General features: G+C 40.3%; 1 protein-coding gene across 1 annotated transcript in view; it reads left to right on the forward strand.

The window, feature by feature from the left end:
* Positions 1–329: 329 nt before the first annotated feature.
* LOC101850374 overlaps positions 330–10,407 on the forward strand; it is a gene marked incomplete at its 3' end in the record, with an annotated part of 45,647 nt that continues 35,569 nt past the window's right edge. The window contains 8 exon segments of the mRNA XM_013089503.2: positions 330–407; positions 1,541–1,639; positions 2,163–2,347; positions 3,829–3,960; positions 5,174–5,257; positions 6,216–6,295; positions 7,111–7,170; positions 8,041–8,156. Coding sequence (XP_012944957.1) covers positions 1,615–1,639; positions 2,163–2,347; positions 3,829–3,960; positions 5,174–5,257; positions 6,216–6,295; positions 7,111–7,170; positions 8,041–8,156 — 682 coding nt within the window.

The raw sequence follows: 10,407 nt of genomic DNA on the forward strand, positions 1-10,407 counted from the left end.
CCTTTCCTGTGACTACTGTGAGCAGAAAAATAAATCTATAAAAATACAATCCTGTTTCGTCATTTTGCTGAACCAGTTCATCCCAGCTTTAACTGTAGTCCCTTTTATTTTCTTGCCACCATGCAGCCCTGAAAGATCTTTTGTCTTTATCAACATCTACTAAAATTTGAATCACCTACTTTAGTCAACTGCCTTAAAAAATATATAAGGCTATGCCTGCTTACATCAGCAGAAGGTTCAAGTCGCATTGTCAAAGGTCAGATTGTGAAACTTACAATTCGAACTCTCCATGTTATAGAGACTATGTTAGTATTTTTCAGGGGAACCTACTCTTCTCTTTTTCTGGACCGGATATAAACAAAATTGCGCTACAAGACTCCCGTGTCTAATGGGTTTGAATGAAACAGGTTTTTGAAGCTTTGTTTACACTCCTTTATCATCCTATATTCTTGTCCAAGTACTGTCTTTAAGCACTGAAGCTGCTGAGATGAGGATAGAATTAATTCACGGTTCCAGGGTATTGTAACTGTAGAGTTAGGGCAATTCAAATTCTAAAAGTCCGGCCAAGTTCATACTGTACTGTACTGTAGAGCTTTTCTCTTCTTCAGTCTTCAGTCTTCAGACTTCAGCCTACCAGTACGCTACTCTGTTAGTTTCTTATACAGAAAATGCTTTGTCCAATCAGCCTTGATTTGAAATAATTTACTCCCAAGCCCAAGTTTGATTCCATTGGCTGTAACCTTTTATTTTACGCCATGCTGCTTGGTGAGGAAGGGCAGAGTGGCTGTTGCCCCATTCTTATATACTTGTGAGCCCGGAGTCTGAGCGGTGCAGTTTTGTTAGTCAGGATGGTATTGGTATGAAATCTCACAATTTTCAATCATTTACTGCTTGTGAAAGTGGTCGAGTGGTGCTCCAGGCTCTCTTTGGGAGAAGTGGTCGTGGCCTACCTCCATAGACATTTATACACAAATTCGGACACAAAAACGGAAGTGGAGTAAAAAAAAACTGACTGAGTTAGTTGCCTGGGTGAAAAGACCACCGGTAAATTTATAGAAAAGGTCCAAACCCATTTGAGACTATTTTCGGCACTATTCTAACATTTTTTAATGTGCTGAGAACAATTTTTGCACTAAAAACTGCCACAAACCATTATTTTGTGAACGGCGTTTTGTGAATTTAGCAGGGGAGTCCCCCTGCAACCCCCCCCCCCTCTCTCTTTTTTATGGCAGGGGGGAGTCCCGCCTGCACCCCCCCCTCCTTTTTTTAAAAAAGGCAACTTCCGGTTTCGTTTCCGATTGTGCACATAATATATATTATGGAGTTAGGCCGGGACCACTTCTCCCGAAGAGAACTGTGCTCCAGCATGGAAGCTGTCTGGGCAGCCAGAGGTAGCCTATGAATATGAAATTAATTTGACCCCTGCCTGCCACTGCCACATTTTGATTTACAGCCCAGTATCAAAGTATCACTAAGGGGAATTCTTTCAGATTTTAATTTTCCTTGTGCAGTGACGTTCATCAGTCTATTTTGTTTGCAGTTTTTCAATCCTAAGACACCACCAAGAGCCCAAGTCCAAGTTTCTCAACAACTTTTGCTTCCTGTGCTGCAAGTATGGCAGATGGGATCATGAATGAAGGTGAGTAGTCTCATCAAGGTCTTCTATAATAGAAAATTGAGAGGAAGGGAAAGAGGTATAATAATATATAAAAAGTAAAGTTGTTAACCTTGTGAACATTAGCCAATGGTACACTTGTGGTGCGTAAAAAATTGCTTGAATGCCACCGGTACAGTGGTGAGCAAGACCCTGTCCCCAAACTAGACGGCCTTGGACAAAACGCTCCCAGAAAACAGTATTTACTACACAGGACGTTACTGGTAATTTTAAAGATCTTTCTGCATTTTTTGTTGGCAGTGACAAGGACTACCTCCCTGAGTGGGATATGGAATGTGATTCTGATGATCATCATATGAATGTAAATTTAATATATCGCTCAGAAGCTCAGGCAGAGGGGCATGGTAGCCTCAGAAGGTCAGGGCATATATTATAAAGGGTTAAATTTAAGACTTTTATACAATTAAAGTTAGTTTTGTATTCTTTTTCTTTCTCTTTGTGATGATAATAGTCTGTCTCATTTCTGTGCTCCTCTTACATTTTCTAGAGCCATCAGAAGTGAGAGAATATCTCTCGGAGGAAGATGAAAAACTTGAGGACTCTGACTCTCACCCCCTCGGTAATCCAGCTCCTCCACCGGACGTTGACCTCGAGATGTTGCGAGGTGACAGAATTGGGGACACTGTCTACAGCGGCAAATGGTGCATCGAGATAGTCATGAAACTCATGCAGGTAACATGCTGAGGCTTTTTTTTAGTCTGCTCTTTATCTCTCTGCCCTTCGTACAGTTTAACATCATCTAAAATAAGCGATGGGAGAGAGTGCTAAATGACACGCATGATGTTGGAATGGATTTCTTAACTGTTTTCAGAATTATTTGTTTTCATAACATCAAAACAGCCTCATCAAAGGTACTTTTATGTGTTTTTATACAGAAAAACTATTTTAGGTTTTGGTAAGAACTAATTGTGAATTGTGCCAGGGTGGCGGCCCAAGCCTTCTCTTATCAATTTTTGGACCACGAATGGCTTTTTGATATGTGCAACTTGCACAAGGGACCTCCGAAATTTTTTGCTCATATCTCTGAAGGCTTGGTGTTCTATCTTACTTACCCCAAGATCAGGGTGTGGCTGAAAGACAGCCGTAAGAAGGAGCCAGGGGTAGGAAGTAGAAAGAGTGAGGAGTAAAGGGGAGATGAACCCAGAGGAGACCGTGGGGTGGAGGGAGAAAGTGGAGATGAAAGGAGATGACAGGACAGGAGGACATTTTAGGGAAGAACATTTTTTCTTCACTATGAGGTTTTGATTCCAGGACCTTTTGAATGAGAGGGGAGCATTGTACCTCCATACCACAAGAGGCCCTTGATTTTTTCTCATCCACACTTGTTCGAACAAATCATAATTAAGCATTGAGGACTTGAGAGCGTCGAACATAATAAGCAGACAAGTTACATTGTCTTCATTTTTGAGTCACAACGGCAGAAACTCGAACTTTGGGTGGGTTAAATGATAATGATCAAAAGTACAAGGATCTAAAACTTTAGTTTGAAGGGTACCAAAGTTAAATCAGCCCAGTCTGAGTGACGACAAACAGGTGACTCCAACCTGATAAAACACTCGGCAGGAAGCATCGCCGCCCCCCCGGATGCACTTAAAATTCTACTCCTGGTTGACTATGTTTCATCAGTAACACCATTTGTTCACAGCAACGATGAGATTATAAGATTGTACTGTTCCGGTACAACTGGAAGAGCTCATGATGCAAAATGAAATTTGATCTAAGGGTGACCAGAGTGTCGAAATACAGTCTTGTTTCAGCGTTGCCGAAACCAAAGCTTCATTATTATATATATAGATTTTTAAAATGTCAATCTGGAAAATTTTGGCTTTTGCCTGCATTATATTAAAACGAATCTCACAGGTGGGGGTTTATTTTTGTTTTAAAAAAATTTTTTTGGTTGAGGGGGAGGGGGGGGGGTTACATGTAGTGTCTAACAGTTACTGCTTTGTGGATGAATGGTTACGGGGTTTCTAAATGCAAGAATAGAAGAGTAGTGGACTGGCCAGTGTGGAATAGACAAGTTAATGTTAACTTAATTGTTATTGAGAGGTGACAGCAAATCGGAGAGAGTGATGAAGTGGGGCAGAGATAGCTTGCTATACATGGATGAGCGAAGCGTTGTATACAACTGTTTCTGTTTCTATTGTGGACAGAGTAACGTTGTTTTAAAGGACAATGTGGCAACGGAGGAAAGCAGTGGAGCGGACGACAAAGCAGATGTGGTGGACATGGAGGAAGATCTTCAAAATGAAGTGGGCGTGCTCTGGGACATGACCAGTAACGAAGTAGGTGACATGTGCTTGCCCCATTGTGATAGATTCAGAAATGATTTAGTTTTGTTATTGTCAACCTAGAAATAAAAAGAAATATGTGTTGACTTTATTAATTAGCAGTCCAGAAACAGGATTGCTGTGACTTGCTGCTACGAATTTTAAAGTGTTTTTTTTTATAAACCTCAGGTCTTTCACTGTGCTTTTATTGTAACCTAAATGTTTCTGTTTAACATTAATTTGTTGATGTCTTATCGTTGTTTACTTTTGTTCTTCCTTTGAAAAATGTTTGATTCTTATGGGTGCTCTAGTGTGATCAGCTTCTTCTACATGATCTTCTATACATCTTTATTGTTTTAAACTGATGAGGTACTATGAATGATAGCTTGGTATAATTATATTAAGAAGAGGAAGAAAAATAATGGTTGTCCGTCAATGTCTGACTATGACTAATGCTTCCACAGAAGAGAACATTTCTTATGTGAAATAGAAGATTTAAAGATTAAGACGACTTGTAACTTCTGCTATGGTCTATGAGACCCATTCTGTCAAAGGAATTTGATGGGGATATATATATACAGCAAAGAAAATGGACGAGATAGTTGGATGCTGATGTTTGACTTGTGCAACAGTTTGTTTAAAGAGCAGTATAAACATCCAACTCACTCTTTTACCTTGGTACAATGTATCTGATGGCAAGATAGCTTGGTAACATGGCAGCTTAATAGCACTGTATAGTTATTATGATTTTATAAAGGTTTACATTGCACTGTATTGCCGACTTGGTTTCTTGGGGGGGAGTATTGTTATTGTTTTACTCCTGTGTCCTTGTTCCTTCATGGAGTGGTATGGCCACCAGTTCTGAAAATTTGCACCTTGTATTCAGACTCTGACACTCAGATTTTGTTTTCTTTTTGTGGGAGAAACGTGGGTGTTCTCATGTGGTCTACTTCTTCTATTATCTTCCAATGTTTCTGGTAGTACTAATCTGTTATTATGAAAATGTGGCTGTTTTCGTACTTAATCCTCATCTAGTTGGTGGGCGGATGGTAGCTGCTCTGGTGTGGTTTGTTCCTTCTTTTCTATCAAACTTCTATCAGGGCTTATATGGCCTAATTATGTTGCAAGTGCTGTAAAACTCTTACGAAAACTTTTTTTAAACTCATCAAGCTATGACTGGATGACATGTTTACTACCATTTTTATTCCACCCCATCCCCTCCGCCCAGGAAGTGTGTGAGTATCTGCACTCTGTGGGAGCTATAGAGAGCATCTGTCACGTCATCAGTAACTCCCGTTGTCCTCGAGCCACGGTATGTTAGTTTGTCATGTCCTTGTCCTTATGTTCAAGGAGAGAGGAAAGGAAGGGTTTTGTGCGCATCGGTGCTGATATGGAGGGCAAGGGAGTGGGGGGGGGGAGAAGGGAAGAGGAAGGGTTAGTGAGCCAATGAATGAGTCTTTTATCTCACTCTTTTACCGTCAAAGCTGTCCAAGACGGTCACCCATGATCAAGGAGATAAATGGTTATCTTGGACAGGTGGACGTCTTGGACAGTGTCCTAAAGTAAAATGGAAAAGTGGCTTGAAAAGCAGGTTTGGCTGCTGTATTTTTATCTTGCTTTTCTCTGTGTGTGGGTGTGTGTTGGGAGGGAAGGGGGTGGCCAGTAAGGGTCATCATATCTCACATTTTCCCTATGATGTCTTCGTTGTCTGTAAAACCAAAGAAAACACAATGGTGATCAAATTTCTTGAAGTCTGCTGTCAACTCAGGACGTTCTAACACATTGTCTTGGTTTGACTTTTGATGGGCTGACATATATATATATATATGTGAGTGTTGTGTCCAATGCAAATTTTACTTCAAAGATGAGATTCACTGACATTTCATGTTTGTAATGATACCTTTCTGAATGATAACAAACTGTCTAACTGATCAGAAGCTTAAAATGCCTCAAGAGCAGTTTATTGAATGACTGACTTAAGTTGTCAAAATTTCATTTATTTGTTTTAAGTTTAAGGTATGACATGTGGGTTCTTTTAGTGTCTGCAGTCACCACTCATCCTTTTGAGCTTGTTTTAAAGAGTGACAATTCTTTTAATGATATCATCTCATCTGTGAACATAAAATGTACCTAAAAAATTTCTTTTGAACAATGTCCATGCTTTGTGATCTCCGTTCTGAAAGAGTCACTAAATCTGTTTCAGCAATATTTCTTCCTTGCAAGAGAGTCAACCTCTGCTTGTGACTTTAACCTCTCCTAATGACTTTCAGGAGATGTGTGTCGGTATGCTGGCCAATGTGGTCACTCATGACAACATGTGGAAAATCCTGGGCAGTGACTCCACCCTCTAGTAAGTTCAGTCTGTAGAGAGACAAAGAAAAGTATGTTAGCTCCATTTTCTGAGGCTCATGATATCTATCCACGAACCGGAATGTGATGACACTAAAGTGTTCAAATGGTAGTTCTTAGTTTCATTTTCTTTCCAACTTAATAAGGCTAACATGGTTTCGTAATAGTTCTGTGGTGTATTTTTTTAAAACCAGAAGCCTAGGAATTAGTGTGAGTATTTTATGAGTATATCAGTTTCAGAAATCTAGCTTCTTTTACTCTTCACCTTTCCTTGCTGGTTGTTGGAGGATGCCACTGGTAGGGCCTACTTCTTTTTTTTCACCATTCTTTCGGTCTATCATCTTTCTTTTTCCGTAAACTAAATGACAGTTATCATGTGAATGGGTTTCCTTTTACTCAAACTAAAAATAATTCCAATTTTTCCTTATTTTTTCTATTCTGTGTTGTTTGTCAAGTTTATGCCAATGAGGTGTACTGTGACATTTATGTGTGTTGTCCAGAATGTACTGTTAGTTTGTCTGCTTGATGTGTCCATATTCTTTTAGACACGGTTGCTGGACTTTGGACTGTTTGTTTTAGGGGGTGGTTGGTGGGCATTCTGTTTTGGTCTTCTCCTTATGTTTTTTGCAATGTTAGTGTTGTCTTCGTCTGCTTCCTGTAGAAATTAGGTCTTTACAGAGCTGACTTGCCTTATGTCTCAACTCTCGTCAACAACATAAATTGAAAGTTTGAAGGTTATCAGGCATATATGTGCTGTTGCCATGCCAACATGTTGTTAGCAAACAATTCCACAGCATATTTGTTTGTCTTCCATAGCAACAGCCTGATTCCTCTGCTTGCCAATACTGATCAGCCGAGTCTGTTGGAGGTGACAAGGTATATATGGGTTACTTATTTATATATTTCTATAACCTCAAGAGTTGTGTTCTCTTTTTTACAAATATTATAACACCTTCGGCATATCATTTTAGCACACTCTGTGTGCAGGTGATGAAAATGAAACTAGGCATGGGGGAGACCACCTGTGTATGCAGACAACATCTTTTATTCAAATCAAACATTTTGAAGTTTCAATGATGAAGAGTGTCTTTGACATATGTACCGTGGTGAGTCGTTGTTCTACTGGAGATATGACAGTTGCTGCTGTGCAGATGCTATGACATTGACTGGCATGAAGAAGGTCAAGGTTTTAATCTGTTAATCTGAGTAGATTTCAAATATATGTCCTGTCAAGATGTAAAGTGCTCCCATGGTAAAATTGCAGGCTTCATGAATGTATTTTGTTAGTGTTTTATTAACCCCCACCCCACCACAGACGCCATTTAGATCATTTAGGAGGTATTGATGCTTTGTCCCTGCCTGTCAGAACCAACCCAGGCCAAGTGGAAAACAACATCACCACAGACAGAGATACTCGATGAAAAAAACTGCTCCACACTGGAGCCAAACTCACACCTTCTGAGTGCTGTGTCAAAATGCTGAACCATTATACCCCAGACACTGGAGTGACTGATGCCATGTCAGGTAGATCACTACAATTTGCTGTATTAGAACACACTGTGAGTGGTTTGTGGGTTTTCTGTTTTGGTTTGCTCCATCTTTCTTATCAAACATCTGTCGTCAGTAACTTTCCTGCTTCTTTTCTATGTATGTTACTCTCTAAAGTGTTGCAAATGTCATAAAACTTATACTAAAACTTAAAGAGAAGACACACTGATGTTCATGGAGCTTTTTCCTCTTGGGCAGGTTTTTCAACACGTGTCTGAGCCATGCTGACCATGACCACTGCTACTCATGTCTGTGCCAGTGGGAGGGTCTTGTCACTCAGGAGATTACTAGGATTCTCTCTGGCTCTACACACAGTGAGTAACCACACTGCTGTCTCTTCCTCTGGGGGACGTATATAAGCTTTTGTCGTTTTGGCTTTGTGTTTTTTTAAAAGGATAAGCATATATTCAATACATGTTCCTGAATACAGTCTAACCTGCCCAATTGGCCACCTGTCCAAGACAACCAAACGGCCATTTCCCTTTTTCCCCCTTACATTTTTATTTTTCTAAATTATAATGACACTGTTGAAAGCATCCACCTGTTTAATACAATCACTTTTCTCCTCGACAATGAGTGGCCGTCTTGGACAATTTCAACAATATGTTTGTATAAATACATTCAGGCACAGATTACATGAGCACGGAAAACTCAAAATCATGGATAGCTCCTACATTTTGCCATTCCCCAACTGATATTGCTTCAATTTATTTTGTTATAAAATCAGTTGACCAGCGTTATGCATGTGTCACACACTTCGTCAATCCCCGATGTGTTTGAGTTATCCCTGCCCAACTGTATGTGTGTGTGTGTGTGTTTCGTGTCCTATTATGGTCTTCTATTTTGAGATGGGGCAGGATTATATGATATAGACTGCTCTCCCACCAGTGGGTAATGCACTGCCAATATTGCTTGGATCACCACCTTTCCTGTGTAGGGGTGGTGTCCTTTTATATCCTTAGTACATATTTTTTTCTCAATTCCTGTTTGTCAATAATCTGTCTACTATTTTGAAAAAAATAAGTGTCAAGAAACCAAGTGTCAGACCCACGTTTGGTATGACCTATGCATGTCCCACAGGATGATTAAAGTTCTGCTATTTCAAAATGTAAATGACTGTTTTTACTATTAAATTTTACCATAGATTTTGAACTTCAACCATAAAGTAAAACCAAGCTGTACTGTTAATTAACTTGAAAAGAACCAGCTTGTGTCCAGGGAGCTTATACAACCTTATGCAGTTCCGAGTGCCGTAAAATTCTTACCAAAACCAAAATTGAAGCTTCTACAAACACAAAGAAAAATATCTGCCATGCTAAATACAAGTAGGTCACGTTGAGAATGGGGTAGGAGCACATTATCCTGTCATCAAAATTAAAAAGCTTGAGGGAAGGAAAGAAAATATATACCCAACACACCCATGTAACTAAATGTCACATGTGTACATTTAAATCTAAGTTTAGATGATTTGTGTGTACCATTCCTTGGGAGGAGGGTTTGCCCCACCTGCAGGTGTGATATGTCACATTTTGTTTCATAGGGGCGGGTGGTTGGTGGGCGCTCTTTTGCAGTATGCTTGTGGGTGGTTGGCGGGTGCTCTGGTGTGGTTTGCTCCTTCTTTCCTACCAAACATTTGTCATCCTAAGATCTTCTCCTTTTTTGTGTATGTTACTCTCTTGCAACACCTCTAATCTTCGGCACTTATTTAACCTTATTGTGTTGCTAGTGCCCTAAAACTTTTACTAAAACTAAAACTACAGTATGCTTTTTATTTTACCTCTTTTTGAGCATATTTCTTTTGACTTATTGTTTCTGATGAGATCTGGTCATTGTCTTTTGAATTCACTGCTTGCATGGGCGTTTTGGTGCAGTTTCTTCCAACCCTTTCTTTTTTTTGTGGCAGTAGAATGTTGTCAAGAGTGGCAGAGAAAGATAGTGAGAGAGAGAGAGAGAAAGATTGTGTGTGAGAGATACAGAGAGAGAGAGAGAGGGAGAGAGAGAGAGAGAGAGAAAGGTAGTGAGAAAGATAGTGAGAAAGAGAGAGGGAGAGGTAGAGAGAGAGAGAGAGACTGAGAGAGAGAGAGAGAACGAATGGGGGTGTGAGAGAAGTTGCTTTGACTGATTACAGATTGATAAATCAACCGTTTGCTGTTTTTAAGTTTTTCTAACTTGTGTTGCAAGTGCCCTAAAACACTTACTAGAACAGACAAGAAAGACACCCCCTCTCAGAAGCACTCACCTCAAGGTGGCAGGTGTAAAGAGCTATTATTGTAGAACATGCACAAAACGTAGTCCCCAGACCCCTGCGATAGTCCTGTACAGATGAAGTAGACCGTGCACTCTTCCGTTATGCAATGATTAGTGGAGAGAAGAGGTCAGACTCAGAGGCACGGGGTCAGCGAGGGGTCAGCGGGCCAGTATTGGGTCAGTGTCAGGGGCCTCGGTCAGCGCCGATGGCGTCATCACAGAGATAAGGGGAGAGAGAGACAGAGAGAAAGAGAGAGAGAGAGAGAGAGAAATACAGAGAGATAGAGAGAAAAAGAAAGAAGGGAAGGCGGAGACAGG

This window comes from Aplysia californica, unplaced genomic scaffold, assembly GCF_000002075.1.
Source record: "Aplysia californica isolate F4 #8 unplaced genomic scaffold, AplCal3.0 scaffold00966, whole genome shotgun sequence".
Classification (NCBI taxonomy): Eukaryota; Metazoa; Mollusca; class Gastropoda; order Aplysiida; family Aplysiidae; genus Aplysia; species Aplysia californica.